The sequence below is a fragment of the Chelon labrosus genome (assembly GCF_963514085.1).
Source record: "Chelon labrosus genome assembly, chromosome: 2".
NCBI classification, from domain to species: domain Eukaryota; kingdom Metazoa; phylum Chordata; class Actinopteri; order Mugiliformes; family Mugilidae; genus Chelon; species Chelon labrosus.
Window position 1 is genome coordinate 11,076,727 of NC_140338.1, and position 21,442 is coordinate 11,098,168.

The 21,442-nt window shown below is 43.9% G+C and overlaps 1 protein-coding gene across 1 annotated transcript in view; it reads left to right on the plus strand.

The window, feature by feature from the left end:
• The window catches only part of adgrl3.1 (adhesion G protein-coupled receptor L3.1), a 96,308-nt gene extending 77,752 nt beyond the window's left edge, over nt 1-18,556 (plus strand). The window contains exons 17-24 of the mRNA XM_084556912.1: nt 627-718; nt 4,132-4,300; nt 6,938-7,066; nt 7,697-7,790; nt 12,132-12,260; nt 13,224-13,241; nt 13,892-14,194; nt 15,778-18,556. Coding sequence (XP_084413038.1) covers nt 627-718; nt 4,132-4,300; nt 6,938-7,066; nt 7,697-7,790; nt 12,132-12,260; nt 13,224-13,241; nt 13,892-14,194; nt 15,778-16,421 — 1,578 coding nt within the window. The 3' untranslated portion in view covers nt 16,422-18,556. The remainder of the gene's footprint in view (nt 1-626; nt 719-4,131; nt 4,301-6,937; nt 7,067-7,696; nt 7,791-12,131; nt 12,261-13,223; nt 13,242-13,891; nt 14,195-15,777) is intronic.
• The last annotated feature ends 2,886 nt before the right edge of the window (nt 18,557-21,442 follow it).

Here is a 21,442-nt window from a genome sequence, read left to right on the forward strand (position 1 = left end):
TGTAAGTCAGCAAACTGTTCTGAGTAGCGGGAACAGGCAACCCACCTTCCACAAGTAAACAGAGACCGAAATAGAGTTAGATGACTCGGCAGACGCACAGACAGCAAAAGGAAAAATAGAAAAAGCAGCGTTTGATACAGAGAAAATGAAAGCCACGGGACACGTTCCCAGTTGCTCTGTACTCATTTTGGAAATGTCAGGCAGGCCATCACTGATCTAACTGGGCCGCAAAAGGGGGTAGAAGCGCAGGTGAGGCTGCCGCTCTTATGACGATGCGCTCGCTGGTGACATATGCCGCCGCCGAGACCCGGACAGGCGTTATGAAAACAAGCCCATCCGCCGTGTGCATTAGCGGACCAATCAAAAAGACGGCGCCTGTGAGAATTGGGTTTCTATTGTAACAATGATCCTCAATGGATGTAATGACTGCTGCATTTTCCCTGATGCCCCAGCCGCTGCATTTGGAGCACATAAAGGGACTGTTGATTGTGGGCCGATACCGCGTCCCCAAGCCAATTACAGCCGAAGGGGGGAAAAAAAATGAAATGATATGCGCTGTGGTGACATTGTGTCTTTAATTAGTCTCATTGCTGCCGAATATTAACTTGTACGTCTGTGTGTTTCAGCTGAATGTAATCTTCCTCGGTATCGCTCTTTATAAGATGTTCCATCATACAGCCATTCTCAAACCAGACTCTGGGTGTCTGGACAACATCAAGTAAGTTCCTCCGTGCAAACGAGGCTGTCATCTCACCGGTGCACCTGGGTTTTAAAGTGTGTGATTATGCATAATTGTGTGAATGAATTAAGCTGAAGAGTTTGACATTTTGGACAAAAATATAACACTTGTTTTGGTTTTTCCAATATGAGAAGACTGATACAACTCTTATGTCTGTAAATGCAAAATGTAGCAGCAGTCAGTAGACGTTTAGCTTTGCTAATCAAGCAGACCAGAAACAGGGAGAGACAGCTAGCCTGTCTATGTCCACTGGTGCAAAATATGCATGCTGGCACATCTAAAGCTCAGTCACAGCTTAGCACTGAATTCGCTTTTTGTTGAATTCACATTTAATGCGAAAAAGACAACTGGTGTGCCTAAAATATGCCGTATTGTTTCTTAGAGAAATAATCCTGCTCTCAAATTGTCAGTTTTTTCCTCCTTCCAGATATGTGCGGAAAATGTGTACGGTCGTCGAGGGCAAGAGAGGCAAATAACGTCTTGATCCTGTTTTAATGGTGTCATTAAACAAACATAAAACGGTTCAGTTTTAAAGATGATTTTGTCATAAGTGTTTGGTGGGAAGGTAGTAAAGAATGACTGGTGGGGGGGGGGTTAGGTTTTTATTGGGAACATCTGGGGGTGGTGCACACCAGAAACGACCAAATCTGGGTTGTTGCTTTAGTTTTGACTTTGTTTTTGGATGAAGTACCAGTTAATTTTGCGTGAAAGTGCTCAGCGAACTCAAATAAACGCAATATACGTCACCGATAGGGCCACTCACTTTGCCACATTATACATAATTTATCCAAAATAAACTATTAAAAGAGGTGAAATCACAACTATTATCTACTGCAGTAGTAGAAACTTTCATGACATATGCGTGTGCAGTACTTTAACAGCTTTAGAACAAACTACTACCTTCTTGCAAAATCATCTTTTAGGGACCTGCACTTTGTTATATTGTACAGGGGATTAAAAAAAGTACCACCATACAGTTAAAAAATATATATATATTTTTGTACCAGACCGAATAAACATGTTTGTTTCTGTTGTAAAGCTGGGCATTCTAACAAAGTAGTCTATAGGGATAGACTTTCTTTGGGAGCCTGCCCCTAGTGGCCATTTGAGGATCTGCTATTTTTTTGTCTTCATCAGCCTCAAAGCTAACTTTACTGACCTTAAGAATTTTGTTCCCAAAATACGGAAAAGGGACTTTAACGGCTTACTTACCTTAGCGTTACCTTTGGACTGAGCTTCACATATTTTTTTTATGCTAAGCGATCTAACTCCGGCTCCGGCTTCCTACTTTTGCTGCACAGACGTAAATGTGGCATCAGTCTTCTCTTCAAACTCCGAAATGTTGAGCTAAATTTCCTTCTGCCTTTTTTCATGTTCCCATTTTCTGCAAGAAAGTGAGTGAACATATTCCCCACAGTGTTGGACCTATTCCTTTAAACAGATAAAAACGTTTTTTTTGTTTACCTAGCATGAAGCACATTTCTCATTCATCTCACGTCATTTTGAAATGCACTGAATTCATCATATCATTATTTACAGTCATGTCCCTGTTACTCTCGCAACCCTTAGAGAATGTCACTGACTTAATTTCCATTGAATACTGAATACCTCGTAAGCCACCTAAAAGGGAATTAGTATTTCCCTGCTCCTGTCCAGCTTGAGACATAAAAAGAAGTCTCGGTGTAATTCAGACAGAATATGCCACGGCTTGAATCGCTAATGTAAACCACAGAGTGACATTCCTCCAGTTATCATTTAAATATTATTGGCAGTGTCGTGACAGCAGTTTCTGCAACTCGCGTGTCTGAAGCTAAAATAAAAACCAGCTGATCTGTGCTTTTAGTGCGGTTTCGGGGGGAATGTAATGAAAAAATAAATAAATAAAAACCCTGATGAAAGATGGCTTAGTATTTCTGAGCACACACTGAAAGCTGGCTGCATTTTGATCTGTTTCGCTTCATTGGTTGTGTCTGATTGTGGTTCATTTGCTCGTTAATTACCTTCATGCCGTTTTTGTCTTATTTTTGTTTTTCTTCCTTTTGCTTTCTTTGTCTCCTTAATTCCAAGCCATCATAAGTTATCTTTGTTGTGGATTGGCTCTGGTAAGGCCACTCTCCAGTCACTTTTTTTTTTATTTTTTGTCCTCCCAGAGACGCTTTGTTCGGTTTGCTGTCTGTCTCATTTGTCCGTAGAACCTGGCTAGAGTCCGTGCATATCCTTAATTTAAACACTTGTAAAATGGATTTCTTGTTTATGTGTGATTTGTGTGGCTCCACAGCCTATACACCCAGTGAGCTATTGAAATGTGGTAACGGTGATTTGTGAATTCGGGGGGGAAACGGGGCTCAGAGAGAAACCATGATTCAGGGGAGCACTGGAGGGAGAGGTGGGACGGTGGGATGGAAGAGGAAGAGATGACTGTACCCTTTATTGAAGAGGGTCGTCAGACGAGCTTTATTGGAGGTTCTGTCTCGCCTGAACGGTGCCACAGAGGGCAGCGTCGAATCAATCACCTCAGTCTCACTCACTTACCCTCCTCCTCTGTCTCTCTTCCTTCTTTCACGACTCTCCTAATATCTCCCCCTCTGTGTTTTTCTCCCTCCCGTCCTCCCACTTCCTTTGTCTCTGTCCCTCGCATTAGAGGTGATCACTGCCCAGTCAGCCAATCAAATTAACGGCCATCATCGCGGGCCGCGGCAGGCCCAAAACTGTGACCTTTAGTGGGGAAATGTCATTTATAATGGCTGTAATGTCCCTCTACTTACTGCCCTGTGAAGCCGACTCGCATGGACACTCACGCACAAACACACACACACACACACACACGATCGGGCACGGACTTACAACGCAGACACATGCCTCAACATGACCAAACTTCGATGGCATTTGGCCTTTATGACTCACTCCTTCGTAAGCCTTTATTTGAAGTGAAGGTTCGCGGCCTTCAAAACTTTTTATTAAGTTTAATTTCTTTTAACGGTTATAGTCACAGATGCGCTAACCCACGTCGGGGCCCACTTCTGCCTGTCAAAACGTTTGGCTGTAACCTGGATATAGTAGGTTCGCCTTTCCCGACGGCGGCGGCTGACATCAGCTAGTTTATAACCTTCCCTCCCTCTCTTGAGATCCAAATGAGAAGATCCACTCTGACTGACTCGTCTCACCCGTTTTTGTAAGACTATAATTCTTTTAAGCAGAACCCCTACTGTTTTCTCCGTCATACTCCCACCGTGTTGGAGCTCCGAGCGAACCCTCCCCCGCTCCCTTCCCCCTTGCCTCATGCTTCCACGTGCATTTGTTTTTTCTGATCCAGCAAAAAAATTCTCACGTTTGATTTTTTTTTTAATTGGAACACATTCTCTCTTTTAATTATCTACCTTTACCTTTTGCAGGTCTTGGGTGATTGGGGCCATAGCCCTGCTGTGTCTGCTGGGGCTGACCTGGGCTTTCGGCCTCATGTACATCAACGAGAGCACCGTGATCATGGCCTACCTTTTCACCATCTTCAACTCCCTGCAGGGCATGTTCATCTTCATCTTCCACTGCATCCTGCAGAAAAAGGTGAGCGAGCCGAAGCCAGGCAGGCAGGCAGGCAGGCGCAGATAGACAAGCTGACAGGCGGGCGGGCGGGCGAGCGCGAACCCGTGCACACATGCTAGCAACGATCAGCGGGGACACCGCAGATATCTGCAGAGCTGTCACGGGTTTGATTGGTCGTTCAGTTTTCCCCGCTAGGCTGCTCGATTCTCTCACTTTTTTTTTTTTTTACCCCGTTTTGCTAACTCGCACACGCTCCGTCTATCTTCTGCCGCCTGCCTTGACTCGTGGCAGCGGGTAACAAACCGAGTTGCGAGTCTTACAACGTGAATGTTTCCCTCCCCAGCACAGCGAAGGTTTTTCATCATCGGGCAGGGTCATCACACAGGAAATAGCTTGTTAAAAAACGTCTTTGACTGTCCTAATTGTCGGACACTTGAAGAGGAAGTACTTTTTGATGCCACAACTTTGTTCACATCAACACAGAGCTCCCCCTTAAATTTTCATTTGAAAAAGACAACCTCTTATATATGTTTTGGGTTTGGTTAGCTTAAGGGATTATTGCTGTTTGTGAGACATGTATTACTTTTTTTTTTTTTTTTTTTTTTTAGTTATATGTGGCTTCCAGGAAGAGCCTACACATCCTGGGATATTTTTACTGTACTCCCACACACTGTCAGTGCCTGGGAGTACAGAAGAGGAGGAAGATATGGGAAGAAAATTTATCAAAATGCTTAATACTCTCATCTGGCTGCCGTCCCGTAGAGGTTTTTTTTTTTTTTTTTTTTCTAGTTTTTAAGTGTGTGACCAGTAAACAAGTGCAGTGTGTGTCCGCGTGCGCGCTACGCTTAGGTATGTGTTAGGCCGCGAGGTCAGGTATCCTGAGAGATGTCCTCAGAACGGGGCTGAGGTTTTCTTTGGCAGCGGCCCAACGTGGTTTCTCCCAAGATGCATGGAGGAACTCAACGCACAGCTGTTCAAACAGAGCATGTGGCAATACACGTCTGCCAGTCCAACAAGCTTGTTAAAAAGCAATTACGGTCTTATTTGTTCTAACTTGATTGGGATCTAAATGCAGATGTTCGGTGTGTGCAAGTGCATCATATGTCTCCCGGAGGAGTGTGTCCATTTCGCTGCATATGTGGCATTTAGGATTCGGGATGTTGGTGAGGGAAAGTTTCTGAAGTTAATCTTTTAATGTTGAAATTTTATGGGTTTGCTCAAGGAAATTTAATGTGCTTTAATATGCGCAAGATTAAAGGATAACTCTAGGATTTTCCAACCATGGCTTCATTTCCCTGTGTATTTGAGCGTAAGTGATTGATAGGGACACCAAAACTTTGCTAAAACTTTGCGATGCGTGAACTATTGTACAAGAACGGCACAACCGGAGTCTTAGAAATGGCCAAAACATAATCCGAAAGGGTCATTTAGCTATCATCGCCAAAGTACGTCCTCAAAAACCTCTTGTTTTTCGCCACGGATTGACTCAGTTGATGCATCGTACATACTCCAGGCTCGCCGAGCGACTGTTTTTTTCTGTCGTCCTGACAAGCTGTTGTGTGTACTGATCAATAAAACGGTCAACAGAATAATTTCAGCTAATGGCTTTGCCTTCATTCTTTCATTTCTCCACTCTTAGAACAGCCTTTTTTCTTCGTATAAAAGCTTTTCAGTGTGAGATTTATACTTGTGTTTGACTGGAAACTGTCACCCCAGTCAAAATAATCACTGCAAACACAATGGTCTGCGCGGTGCAGTGTACGGACAGGAGTGCTTTCATCCATTTGTCGGACCGCTAGCTGCAACCTGAGCGTGTCCAGGCAGCCTGTGAAAGCTTCACAGAGTGTTTCGGAACTTTTGCCCCCCGCCCCTCCCAGCTATTGTTTTTCCTTTTTTAAAAAAATCTTTTAGAAGCCAGTGATGTTGCTCTGAAATGTGAGTTCAGCTCCCTCTGACTTTGACTCACCTTCCCGTTGTTGTCTTCCTGCGACAACTGATTTCAGAACGACACTGCCTCTTGAGTGAGACATCTGCTGGATGTCAGACACACTTATATCTCTGTCGGGATCCTTTCCATAACGTTGTCAGTCACTTATAATAACAGTCTGAGCCTGTCGGTGGCATGAACAAGCCATTTTAGAATTTATACAGATCAGGCTTAACATTATGACCACCTTCCTAATATCGTGTAGGTCTCCCTTGTGCCTCCAAAACAGTTGTGACTCATCAGAGAATGGACATGGGCCTTCTGAGGGTGTCCTGTGGTGTCTGGCAACAGAATGTTATTAGTGGGGGCCTTTGGGACCTATGGGTTGAGGGGACCTGTGTATCATCCCATAGATACTTGATCAGTTTGGGATCTAGTGAATTTGGAGGCCAGGTCAACACCTTCTGCTGTCTTCTGCCAATCAAGGAGTGTCATTGCTATGGGGTGGAGGTGCCTGGTCTGGTCTAGGTGGGTGCTACATGTCTAAGTAACATCCACACTAATGAATGCCAGGTCCAAAAGTTTCCCAGCAGAACATTGTATTGTCACAAGACGGTCAACGGGATTTACTTCTCCTGTCAGTGGTCACAATGTTATGGCAGATCGGTGCAGGTTGCAGGTCGAGTTCTAAAATTCTTGACTGACGGCGACATTTCTCATCATCCGCGCAGGTGCGTAAGGAGTACGGCAAATGCCTGCGCACTCACTGCTGCAGCGGCAAGAGCGTGGAGACCTCCATCTCCTCCTCCAGCAAGACCACCACCTCACGGACCCCGGGCCGCTACTCCACGGGCTCACAGGTGAGCTTACCTGCCTGCACACCCGGACGATACAGCACAGCAGACTCGCAGGTGAGGCCGGAGCACGCCATGAGGGCTTTGGGTTATCGCTGTTCAACTTTCAACTAGTCGAAAAATCATTTTTATTACCAGGTAGATCTTACGACACAATCCATTGTGGACTGATGTGAATATATGGTAGAAAAGCATTAGCTGTAATTGAAGACTTTAAAAAGAAAATGTAGATTATTCGTTGAAAGTGAGATATCCCAAACCCTGACGTACGCAGATATTTCGCTGACACACAGGTATGCGCTGTTTAAATGACACTGATGCACGATTACTTTTTCTTACCCTTTTCTCTCTTATTGGTTGTTCCTTTGCTTTTTTCCCCCCTCCTTTACTGCCTCTCCTGCACTAATTGATCATTATTTTGCTCATCATATTCCACATATACATTCTCACCATATTTCCCTTCCTCTCTTGTCATCATGTCTATCCTCCTTCATCTCGTTCCCCCTTATTTATTTAAATGTCTTCCCCCTTTCTTTCCCCTTTCATTATCACTCCTTATTGTTGTCTTTGTCCACACCTTCTCCACCCGTCTGTCGCTTCCCCCCCCTCTCTCCCTTCTTTCTGTCCCGCGTGCAGAGTCGCATCAGGCGCATGTGGAACGACACCGTGAGGAAACAGGAGTCCTCCTTCATCACCGGAGACATCAACAGCTCCGCCACGCTCAACAGAGGTAACGGCAGGATACCTACCGCTCGCATCCTCATCACTGTCACCGTATCTTTATTAATAGCGGGAGGCTCGGGGCGCGCGCGCGTTGTCATTTAGCAAAGTGGTAGGAGTCCAAACTTCTGATAATGATATTGTGTTCTTGAAGAGGGGAGGATTAGCGGAACGGAGCGGAGATGTCTCCGCGTGCCACTTTTCTTCCTTCGGAGGGCGACTTTACGGGGAGGGAGAGGTGGGGGGGCCGGACCTGTCGAAACTGTAACATCAGCCAGTTTGAGGTCCTATTGTACTGTAAAACTGCAGAGTGCGAAGACAAGAGGTTTTTTTTTTTTTTCCGAGAGCAGATGTGTTTTGAAGCATTCTGCGAGAGTAATCCTTTAATTTAGGTTGTGTTAAAGTCTTTGACACCTTTACTTTTATACTGCACGGTATGCAGTTCTACTATTACCAGCTGGATGTAGCATAGTTTAAACTACTACCCACCTCTAGAAATGTACAGAATCGTAGTGAAAAGCCCATGCAGGGGTAATTCACTGGAGAATCTGTAAATTCAGCCCAGCTTGTCTTATTAGACCAAGGCCACTATTAGGCTGGTGTCTTTCTGCTGTATTCAGAGCTCTATATTGCTGCCCCTCCGGAGCAAGACACTGTAATGGGCTGTGGGAACGGGTCCATGAGTATGGCTGTCTAAGGGCTAGGGTAATGAGGGCATAGACACCCAAACGGCCAGACAGTTTGACACACACACACACAGACACACACACTCTTTGGAACGCATGCTGCCATTTGTTAGTCTCCAAGTTGAGGTGTGGCCCTCGCTTTCTTCGGGCCACTAATAAGCTGTTAGCATGACAGATTGATACTAAAGCAGACACGGTGTGTGTCAGCGCTTGAATTATCGCACACTTAGCGAGGCGGTCCTTACGACACCCCCACCTCCTCCAGCCCTCGCACTTTAAAGTATGCGGCGCAGAGCCTTTTAGCCGGTAGGGTTTGCAAATAACTACACACAGTGACTTTGTGATTAAGGGTGGAGTGGCCTAATTTGGATAACCACATGCAGGCCTTACTTGTTGAACTCAGAGGTGGGTGTCTGGCCCCGGCTTGTTTAGGCTGTGACAGCATTCTGTAACAAATAAGGAGGGTCTGCGGCAGCTCAGTTAAGCCAATTAAGTCAAATTAAAAATAAGCCAATTTGGATATGGGCAGGTGCTAACCTAGCACAATCGAACCAAATGAAAATCAGGATTCGTTGAAGCTGCAGCCAAATCTGATTAGTTTCTCAAATCCGATCTTTAGGCTGCACTGTCCGCTTGTTTTCTCCCCAACCTAACTGCACGGATTGTTTGCAGAAAGCCTCTCAGTGTTCTCCTCCGTTCTTTCCGTAATGGAAGTAGTAGGGAAGTTTTACTCATGTGAACTGAGATAACCCTCAGACGCACACTTCAGAACCACAATGTGCCTGCTGCTTACCACTGCTGGCTGACACTACGTCGCGCAAAGTGTTGTTGTCGCGTGACGTTGAATATACATTAAATGAGAAGACACCTCTGCTTTTCTCTTGAACGACATCAGCCCCGGCAGTGAGAAAATAGTTCGCTGGAGTCGCAACAATGACAGTAAGCCGACACCGTTTCCTTGGTGACGCCCGCCCCTGTTAGTTTTGTCAGTCAAACGCACTTGAGTTGAGTAATGGCAGCAGCAGCAGCTGGCAATGACACAATAAGAGCAAAGGAAGGCAGTTGTATGTAATGTGGAAATGATTCTGCTGAGTCCGGTGTCAGACAGACAGTGCACAGCTGCATATCATATGGACTCAGCAGAAAAAAAAAACAACAAAAAGAAAAAAACATCTGTTTTGAAGATAGAGACTGGAAACGATTGACATTTGTCCCGCTGGAAAAGTTTTAGTGAAATGTCATTAAGAATGATTTTCTGTGAGGCTTTGCGTTTTCATTTAAGGGAAACACAAAATACAGTTATTCATAAAGCAAACATTTGTTTATCTTGTCTCGTGTTGTATCAGACTCACACTGTCTCCTGTCAAGACTCTTAAAGCAGTCAGAACCGCTTTTTTTCCCCCCCCCTTTTTGAGCTCATCATCTGTGACAGCTGTAATTCTTGACAGCTTGACAGATTCTCTCCTTTGTTGAAACATCAGGAGACACTCTGAACTCATTTTCAGGCATTGTGACTTCATGTCGCGAGCGGGAACTGAAACTGGAACGCGTTAAGGGCTGCAGACGGTCTGAAAAATAAAAACACCCACTAACCTAGCAACTCCGAGGAGTGATGTCATGCCACGTGACCAACCAGCGCTAAGGTCATGACACACAGCAGCGCGCACCTGCATCACGCTGGCTCATGACTCATGGCGGGGCCAATGACTCCAACATCTGCATACGGAAATCTCGCCATGAAGTTGACAAATTGATTCGAGTAATTGCAGCTAAAGTCTTAATAATATTATTGATGGCTTGCAGCAGTGGTGATGAGATATGTATAGATTCTCACATTATTATCCTGCAGTACCAATAAGTGCGAGTTTTTGGTATTTGCAGGATACTTGGATATGTATCAATTTTATCCTACTAAATACTTCTACTGAAGTGCATCACATTATTAAAAATATATAAATACATAAATAACTGACAGATGTAATCACTAGTTTCAGATAAAGATTTTAATTGGACAACCAGGTGCAAGTTTCTTTACTGTAAAGCTGGTTTGTTGCAAAGAAATTGATCATTTATATTGTGCATTTGCTTGGCATTTGTCTTTATTAAAAATAATAATTTAATGAAACAATGGCGACACTCTTCACTACAGTGAGAGTATGCTTTATATTTTTATTTACACCACACATATAAGACAGAGTCATAGAAAGAAAGATGACAGAAAGTAGCAGCATACTGTAGTAGCTAGTTCAGTCATTTTAGATCCTACAGTCAGGAGTGACAACTATGTAGGAGGTGACCATAGACTGTATATAAATATGCACAATGCGTCCCCACTTCCTTGCACTGGCCAAACTAACGCTAGTTTCCTGGGTTTCCCCGAGGACGGCGCCATCTTGCGAGTTTGAAGCCGGCCCTACATGGGGGAGCGGTTGGCATGGCAACTGGTAGTCAGCATGAGGTCACATCCTGTTTCTATAACGTCAAATAACTTAACTAAAACGAAATTGACACTTGGACATGCATCAACATTACATTAACTATATAAAGTGACAGAAACCATACTTGAAAAAAATAAAAATTATTTTGAAGTGTGCTTTAGTGTTAGTCCCATCCACTCACATGGAGGAGGCGGAGCTTATGACCTATATTGCAGCCAGCCACCAGGGGGAGCTCTACTTGCTTTGGCTTCACTTTTAAGGAACTGTGTAGGGATATCACACAGGGTGATATTTTTAACCCCCCCCCCCCCCATGGAAAGACTCAAGCATGATGCAGACTGTATACGCATTACTGACGTCCACAGTGGTATGCCACGCAAAATGACATCACTTCATCTTACTCAGGGTCCCTTTTTGTTTATTCGCACATATATAGCCCTTGTTGCTGAGTAAAACTGTATAACTTTAATATTATTTACTATTTTTTTTAACCTGTCTTGAGCCTACATGTTTCTTTCCCTCTATATGACACATACATAGACACAGGAGCAGTAGAAGAGGGGTTGTGTGTTGCTCAGTATAGTGAGGAGCATAACATGAGGATGAATGGATGGGACCTGTGATGGTCATTATTCTTCAGATTTTTTTTGATTTTTTTTTCCCAGCCTTAATGTGTACATGATCTGTCTCCCACCAGGGAACAAAATGCACTGAACACATTTTTGTGGCCCTTTTGTCCATTAACTATCCTGTAGTCAAGCTTCTCTGCTCGAGCGTATTGAACTGCAGCACGGTCTGCTCCGAGCTATGCCGCTCTCTCTTTGTCTCTCTCTCTCTCTCTCGCTCTGTCATTCCCTCCCTCAGCCTGTATGCGGCGGCCGCAAGAATGACTTGTCGAGCTTTTTTCTTGGCTTTCTCCCTAAACTGTGTTTGCTTGTTTGATTTACTTGTCCTCTCCTTTCTCTCCTCTTTCTTCCACACACTCACTTTCCATCTCACGCTCTCTTCTTCCTTTTTCCTCCTCGCCTACTTCCACTCTGCAACGGCTACACGCTCTCTCCCCTGACCTCTATCTCCGCTCTGCCTTTTTTCCCTCCCTTTCTCTTGAGTGATTCTCTCTTTTTCTCTCTTGACTTGGCTGTTGCTTTTCCTCTCTCTCTCTCTCTCTCCTCCTCTCTCGACTTGGCTGTTGCTCTTCCTCTCTCTTTCTCTATCTGCCTGTACCAGGAGCCATGGCTAATCATCTTATAACTAATGCTCTCCTTCGTCCCCATGGTACTAACAATCCTTATAACACTCTCCTGGGGGATTCTGCAGTCTATAACAACCCAGCCGTGGGCATGTACAACACCCAAGGTGTGCAAGATGTTCCTATTATACACATGCAACGTTTAGAAACGCAGATTAGAGTTATTTCTTCAACATGAGTGTTTTTTTTTTTTGCATGGTCGTATTTTAATTTTGTTATTATTGTGGTTCCCAAGTGACATAATAGGTCCCATTGCAATAAACTGCACATACAGTATATATATATATACCATACACAAGTACAAACTGTATGTGTGCGATTGTCTTTTTTGGAAATTGGCTATATCATTAAAGTATTTCTTCTATTTTATGTAAATTTTCAACAGTACACACTTCATTTCATTGGGGCCTTGCTTGTGCATGTTTCCTGTGCATGCATTGTGCATTGCATGATTATACGTGGTGTGTGTTAGCACTTTCACTGTGTTAAATATGCTAATAAACCGTATAATTAAAGGGGAACTACTGTTTTTTTACAACCTGGACCTTATTTCTAGCATAAAATACGATCGTTTACTCACCCAACAAGCTCAGAGGTGACATCATCCAGGTCAGAAGACATCATCCGGGGTCCGTAGGTTAATCTACAGACCCCGGATAATGATAACAGTTAACTCCGGACTCAACGGGGAATAGCACTAGCGTACGATAACAAAATATTGGGTGAAATGAACAAGTTTTTTCAGATAATGCGTTATTTAGAGGCTGCGTCTCGGTGCCCCAGTCACTCCCACTATATGGATATACGCTGATGTAATTATTTCCTAAACGAGTGCAGATAACACCAAAGTTATATGGGTGAGTAAACGATTGTATTTTATGCTAGAAATAAGGTCCAGGTTGTAAAAAACAGTAGTTCCCCTTTAACAACAGAGCAGGCTCGGATGTTTAAAACCTGTCAGAAAAATGCAGATTTTTGGAGTTGTTTGTAATTTGCTTGTCTCGATGTATGAACTCACATGTGTATCTGTTTTTTTTTCCCTCTCTCTCCTCCCTCATGCTGTCCATTAGCACCTTACCGAGACACAAGTACGGGAAATTTAATTCTCTACTACTTAAACCTTTTTCCTCTTGCACTCTAACATTTTTAGTCCAACTTTTCTTTTTTTTTTCCTTTTGCCGTAGCCTTTTCCTCAACTCATTAGTCAGTCTGTGTAATACACTTGTGTCATCCTGTTGGGCACGCAATTTTCTCATTCCTTAAGGCGCTATATCTACATGCATTTTAAAAAATAAAAAATAAATGAATAAGCGCTGCTGCTAAACCTCACCGCAATTAAAATATTTTGCATCAAATCTGTAAATTGACATTTGAGTTATAATTGAGATTCTGCATATTTGCCCTTTAAAATTACTTGTAGTATAATTATTTTAAGCGCCACTTAAACATTTTTCCTATTTTGCTGTGAAACGCATAACTTTTGTCTTCGTATCGCCGTAGCGCTGGCAGTAATTTAAAAAAAAAAAGAAGAAGCTTCTCTTAAATGAATTAAGGACGCTTGAAGCATTTTTCCTTCCAAGAAAATCATCACCGCTATCCCCAGTTCACACTGCACGCTATGATATGAAACAATAATTAAAATCTTTCTTCTGAGTCATCCACTTGCAGTTTATTTAAGAATTATAATAATTATTGTTTGTTTTTGTTTTTTTTGTTTTTTTAATTATATCTTCCTCAGAGGGGATCCTGAACAATGCGAGAGACTCCAGTGTTATGGATACGCTCCCTCTTAATGGTAACCATGCCAACAACTACAGCATGGCCAGCAGCGAGTACTTGAGCGACTGCGTCCAGATTCTGGATCGTAGCGGCGGCTACGGCACCCACGGCAACCACAAGGAGACGACCCTGGAGAAGAAGATCCTCAAGGAGCTGACCTCCAACTACATCCCGTCGTACCTCAACAACCACGAGAGGGCCACCACCGAGCGGAACCACAACCTGATGAACAAGCTGGTCAACAGCAGCATGGCCAATGGAGGTGAATGTGGGTCCAGTTAAATCACTTTCGGGTTTGACCGTCGCGCGTGAAGCCTTTTGATTTGTCTAGATGGGAAACTGTTGTAGACTAACTACGACAGAAACATTATGTGACGATGTACGCCGATCAGCCACAACATTATGACCACTGACTGGAGAAGCGAATGACAATGACCACCTTTTGACAATTCGGTGTTCTGCTGGGAAGCTTTTAGACCTGGCATTCATTCGTGTGGATGTTGCTTAGACATGTAGCACCCACCTAGACCAGACCAGGCACCCCCACCCCATAGCAATGACACTCCTTGATGGCAGCAGCCATCCCCAGCAGGATGCAGCCTGACACAGACACACAGTTTAGGAACAACTAAAAAAAAAAAACATGAAAAACAGCACAAGGTGTTGACCTGGCCTCCAAATTCACTAGATCCCAAACTGATCAAGTATCTGTGGGATGATCCACAGAGGCCCCTCTCCTCAAAGACCCCCCACTAACAACATTCTGTTGCCAGACACCACAGGACACCCTCAGAAGGTCCATATCCGTTCTCTGATGAGTCATAACTGTTTTGGAGGCACAAGGGAGACCTACACAGTATTAGGAAGGTGGTCATAATTTTATGACAGATTGGTGTATATTATGTTTATGTTGTTCATGGGCAACATTCAAGAAATGAGTTATCCTGGCAATAATTTCGACCGCCTTTGATACGTCCATATGACCAACTTGTTAGCATCTTGGTTGCCCGCATACAACATTCAACACATACTGTGCTGAGCAACAGCAGCATTCATCTAAAGCCGCGTTCCTCCATCTCCAGTAGCTTCTCGCTGACTCACTTCTGTGCCATTTGGTGCAGGGCGGGTGGATCACACAATAGGTTTTCAGAGGGTTTCTTTTTTCAGCTGGAAAACCACCATCTGCTCATAGTGATAAGCTGACGCAAAGCAGTTATTTTGCAAGTCAGAAAACAAAGATGCTGACACCTTTCAAACAGCTGAGGCAGCCTTCGAGGTCAGGTGGTAGTCGTCTGTGGGTCCGTCGCTTCGGCCAGCGCCTCCCTCGTTGTGCATAGTAACTGGAGACGCAGTACTCGGAGAACAATTCAGTGGCATCCACCCCTCGCCCCACTCTCCCTTTCCAAGCACACGGAAAAAATCCACGACGGCCACAAAAAAGGGCCGTGCAACAGGCACTCTAGAGCCAGTGATTGGTTTGTTGGTTCTTTGCCGCAGCAGAAACGTGGCAGAGAACTTCCACAGTAGTTCTGTGGAAGATGAATAGCCCTCTTTGTAGATGTGATGGAATGAAATCACAATGATTCTTATTTTCATGTGATTATACACTAATAACAATATTATATCCAACTTATGGCAATAGATCTTCCTGTAGTCTCTACTCTGGTGTGTTAATGTCCAAAATGTTTATTAAAGCTTTAAAAAGTCAGATTTAGCCTTCAGTCTGCACTGTGGGGAGCTAAAAGCATTACCTCGTTACCTTGTTCAAAATTAATAATATCACCATTGTGCTCTAGCATGCTATATAATATGCTGTGTAATAAAATCCCTGCCTGGTTCTTTCAGGGAGCATGGCAGGGGGCAGCAGCAGCAGCAGCAGCAGTGGAGTTGGTGGGTGTGTGGGCAGCAGTAAAGAGGACAATAGCCCCATGGTGCTGGACAACCCTGCGGCCTTCCCCCACGAGGAGAACCTGGGTTTGGAGATAATCAGAGAGGAGTCCAACGCGCCCCTTCTCCCGCCTCGCCCCCCTCCACCGGACAGCCACCCGCCTCCGCCGCCTCCTCCCCACAGCTTCTCTCGGCCGCGCCGCATCCCCCAGGAGACCAGCGAGAGCTTCTTCCCCCTGCTGACCAACGAGCACACCGACGAGCACACGCATTCGCCGAACCACAGAGACTCACTCTACACCAGCATGCCGGTGCTGACGGACCTCCCAGACGCGCAGATGAACGGTTTAACAGACGGAGAGGAAGACAGCTCCGGGGAGCTGCAGCCCTGTAAGAGTGCCACCGCTCCGGAGCTGGATGACGTCTATTATAAGAGCATGCCAAACCTGGGCTCCAGGAACCACCTTCACGAGCTGCAGAGCTACTACCACATGGGCCGTGGTGGCAGCGACGGATACATGGTGTCCGGGAGCAAGGAGGAGTCCGACTCATCGCCTGAGGAGCCGCCCGTAGACCCTTCTCACCTGGTGACCAGTCTATAGAGCCAGTCGAGACTTTTGTCCCTCCCCAGTCCACATTCACACTTTCAACCTTCCAATGAAAACATTCTGTGTCGTTGACTGACAGACTGAGCTGTTCCCTGGACTGAAGTACTGTGCGTGACATTAACTACGGTTCATGACAATATGCTCGGGGTACCGATGGTCAGATGGAAAGTTGGGATTGAATGTATTGTCATAAATGGTGCAGACTGAGAGGGCGGCTCTGAAAAGACTTTTTGTGAACTTCGAACGGGAGTGGAACGCCTAAGAGTGGAAACGTAAAGGGGGAGGGATTCTGTAATTTTATCGTACCTGTTACTTTAATTTGGAATCTTGGATTGACCGTAGCCCCACAAGTTCCCCCATTAAGGACCTCTAGCAGATCATAGCATATAGTCTCCACTACCACCACTACAGGGGCCGTGGCCCCCAGCCCCGGTTAAAGGAGCTGCCTGTCTGTTTGTCTATTTGTCTGTCTCTCTGTCCAACTCCTAAAGACACGTACTGGGATGATGTTTCAACCTCTCCAAAGGTTAGAACGGGATATATTCACGACATAAACTGGCCCCAAAGAAGCACCACTACCTGCCAATCAAGTGAAGGATGAATGATACATGCCCTCACAACCAATCATCCCAAAAAAAAAAAGAAAAACTCTTTTGTTTGGACGACCGAACTTGATCCATATCACGCCGACGTCCTGGATTCTCTTCCTGTTCGTATCTGCTAAACTGGAGTTGTGTCTGGGCTGGTGTAACATTCCTGCAAGTTGTAGTGACTGCGGCTACTGTGTATTCCTCTGAAAACGAAGAAGGAAGGAAGATCCTATTTCAAACAGACTCAAATAGTAAAAAAAAAAAGAAAAAAGAAAAAAAAGGGTTCCATTTCTTCTCCTTTCTTCTGTAAACGTTTTCAGTTATCAAAGGATTACGAGGAAATCACAAACAGTTTCTATGTATTGTACAGAATACAGATACAGATGTTGCATATGACCAAGTCTTTTATTTTTTAATTATGAGTTGCAAAACCTTCTGTCTGTGGAACTGTTTCCGAAACGTCACGGTGCGCTCTGGGGACGACAGATCGAGCAAGGAACAATCTTTCATGTCACTCTTTCGTAAAGTCCCAGAGACAGCTGCGCACTCTTTGATTAATACGCATATACCCGACGCACACTTCATTCTGGTCCTTTTATAGCAACACCACTGTCACTTACGTTTTGCAAATCGATTGTTACTATATACTTTACCACTGTGTAGATTTCTGAAGTAAAAAGGAAAATGAAGCGGTTGAAGTGATGAAGGAGGGGAGCACCGCGGAAAACGCTTCGCCTTTGCTGGGAGCGGGTCTCGTCTCATTTTGACCCCGAAGGAAGAGGAGGAGGAGGAGAAGGAGGAAGAGGAGCCAGCGTGACAAAAACCTGATGCCAGATTCACGGAGAAACGTTTATGAGTCACATCCTCTCGATTGCCAAATAATCTATCAATTGACATTACCTTGCTGTGCCGTTTTAGATCTCGTTGTATAGAAAAAGATTGCTGAGAACGGTTAAATGTTATTCTCTAAAGTGAAAAAAAAAAAGAGAGAAGAAATTCCCCTATTTGAATAAAAGGGTGGGCCTCACCTGTGAAATGCCATGTGTGTGCACTGAAGACGTGGGAACTCTGCACACAACAGCACTGTCCAATGTGGAAAAGCCAACGTTTACTTATTTAGGAGGAAAAAATTCATATGTGTATGAAGTGTAGCTTGCACATGTATCCCACAAAGCCCCCCTCCCCCCTCCGTGTCCCCAAGAGAGAAATTATTTATTTATCTGTTTATTGGTTTAAAGACAGCAAAAACAAGCTTGAAGCAAAGGGAGCTGGCTTTAGGCGGGAGTAAATAAAGTGGCACTGGGTTTGGTTTTGTTTCTTTTCTTTCTCTTTTTTTTTGGTTTCTTTTTTTAAATTATTACGACCATGATTATTATTACAATATTACTGCTAATTATTTATTCTTTTTGTATGGGTTCCAAGTTGAATGATCTCATAACTAATATTTGTTGTAACAGTGAAAGTTGTTTGCCAACAAATAAATTACTGACATAGCTTTGCGGTTCTTCCGCCTCTTGAGTGTCGTCGGTTATTATTGCGGTGAAACTCAACGCAAGCAGTCTGTGAAGCTTCACAATTTCCCTGGAGACATTTTAGCCATAGCGAGTCTGCAGACATTTTGCTACGTGCATTTTTAAGGGATTTCTCTGATTAAAATCTGTAAGAACAGCTCTGTAGAAGTTTTTGAGTGTCCTAGGGTAGCTAGGTTCAGTTCTACACTGTATTATGGTCTAACATCTATCCACATACAGTAGGAGTTGTACCGATTAGTCGACTAGTCGACTTTACTGCTGCGCCATGACGCGTTTTAAAGCAGGAAGTCGGATAGTCAGTCACCGATCACGTGACCATACAACACGTACGCCTCCGAGAAGACAGGTGAGGAGCCCGGCGAACTAGCAGCGGTTCATCAAGTGTGTGGAAATACTTCACTAAAGATGAAGCCCATTCTACCGTGACATGCAGAATATGTGAGTGCTGAAATAAAAGTACTACTGTAATGTATACTCATCTGAAAAGACATCCGCTAACACCAATCCTCTCAGCGGTAGTCAGTTAACAACTTCACCTGCGATAACAGAGGGAAGGAGGCTGTAAATCAACAATTTGCTGGTGAATTTCATTGTCTAAAGTTATTAGACCTCTAGCTGCTATACGCGAAAAGGCTTCGGAGATATACTGTTTTTTTTTTTATTATCCCGGCTACATTATCCTATCTTATAAATATGAAGTACTATTTAACACTATTGACGACGCCGATATAGGCTAAACATATCTGTAGCTCACGTGTTTTGTTCAGTGTTGTGTTAGTGGTTGTAGAGCTGTTTTTTTTTTTTTTTTTTTGCCACTTACCTTAGAAAAGCCTCCATAGCTTATTCTGTGTGAAACGCTACAATATAGTATATTCAGGTCAAGAATATAGATTTCTTTGTTGTAAAGCATTATTTTCTACTGTGTCGTATGTGTGACGTCATCGACTAGTCGACTCGACTTTCGCCACATATTAATCGACCTTAGAATATCCGGAGTCGTTCTACCCCTAATATACAGTACGCAGGGGACTGACCCACAGGTGTTGAGAAGAACTGCTTTCAAACAAACCAGCCGTTCTACATAAAAGGACCTGTGCAACTAACCTTAAGTGGTCACTTAGAGGAGGTTAGATAATTGTGTTTGGTCAATCAGACAACCTTCACTACTCAAACACATGCTCTAAGATAAAAAAACAAACAAAAAACGTGATATTTGCAAATGTCATTTGCGTGGACGGGTGACTGGGGGCTTTCTGTGTGAAGTTTGCATGTTCTCCCTGTGTCTGTGTGGGTTCTCTCCGGGTACTTCCTCCCACCGTCCAAAGACATGCTCCTTAGGTTAACTGGTGATTCTAAATTGGCCGTAGGTGTGTGAGAATGACGTCTGCCTTTCTGTGTTAGCCCCGAGATGGAGTTTGGATCTGTTTATCTGCACATGTTCCTGTTTAGTTATGATAACTCGCTTTGTGGTCGGTACTGACCCTGGTCATTTAGAACTGAACAAGTTACTGGGATGCATGGGAAACGTCTTCAAGAAGTCCAGTTGCCCTTGTTTAATTATTATTAAACAAGGGCAATTATTATGTACTTCTTTGACCATCACAGACCTATCACCCAAAGTTTACAAAGGTAGCCAACTGATTTACACTGATCAGCCATAACATTATGACCACTGACAGGAGAAGATAAGATCACATGCACAGTTATACATAGTACAATGCGCAGTGAAATGTGTTTTTGTATCTGCAGCCGGTAGTAAAAAAAAAAGTACTACAGTAAAACAGTAATAATTGCACATAACACACAAGGTAAACAATATAAGTGTAAATGTAAACCGAGAAAAATAAAATAAAATATGGACTGTAAACTCAAAATGTAAACTTAGAGGGGGTTAGCTCGTATATATACACATTTACAGTATTGAATAACATTGACCATCTTGTGACAATACAGTGTTCTGCTGGGAAACATTTGGACCTGGCATTCATATGGATGTTACTTACACATGTAGCACGCACCTAGACCAGACCAGACCAGGCACCCCCTCCCCATAGCAATGACACTCTTTGATGGCAGCAGCCATCCCCAGCAGGATGCAGCCTGACACCCCTCCCCTCAACCCATCAGACCTAAAAGGCCCCCACTAACAACATTCACAGCACAGGAGTCAGAACTATTTTGGAGGCGTGAGGAAACCTACAGAATGTTAGGCAGGTGATCATAATGTTATGCCTGATTGCTTCTGGTGTGTGGCAAACAATTGGCAGGACTCATCAGTGGGAAACCGGTGCAGCAAATCAAGTTTGCTGGTCTGCCAAGTGTGAATTGGCAGCAACTAGGACAAAGGAAAGTTGAAAGAAAACGTAAATGATAAGAATAAACAGCATCTCATCATTGATGAGATGGTTACACTGTTGTTAACAGATGACATTCTGGTCGTTTTGGGATATGTTTGTTCTTGGTTTACTAAACAAGTACAAGGTTTTGTCTGCTTCACTTTTTGCAACAAATTAGTGCCTTCAAGATAAACTCATGCTAAATGTTTATGTGCCTGAAAGACTTGCATCGTATGATCAAAGTGGACGGTGTGGTTGTAGCATTCGACACCAGCAGGCTGGATGATTTAATAGAGTTTCACTGGGAATCCTCTTTAGAGGGAGTGCACCAGAAGCAGTTTATCTCCAATTACAGGTCAGTCTTTGGTTGTTAACAGATACTAATCATGTGAGTTTTCGATGGGTAACACCCACAGATGTTCCTGTGTAAACCCCATCGCCCCACCAGTCTCTTAGAACTGAAGAAGCTACTTGGATGAGTGGTGAAATGCAACTACATATCCACTTGTCCTTGTTTCAGCTTTTTTTAGCTATATGATGACCTGGATGACTGAGAA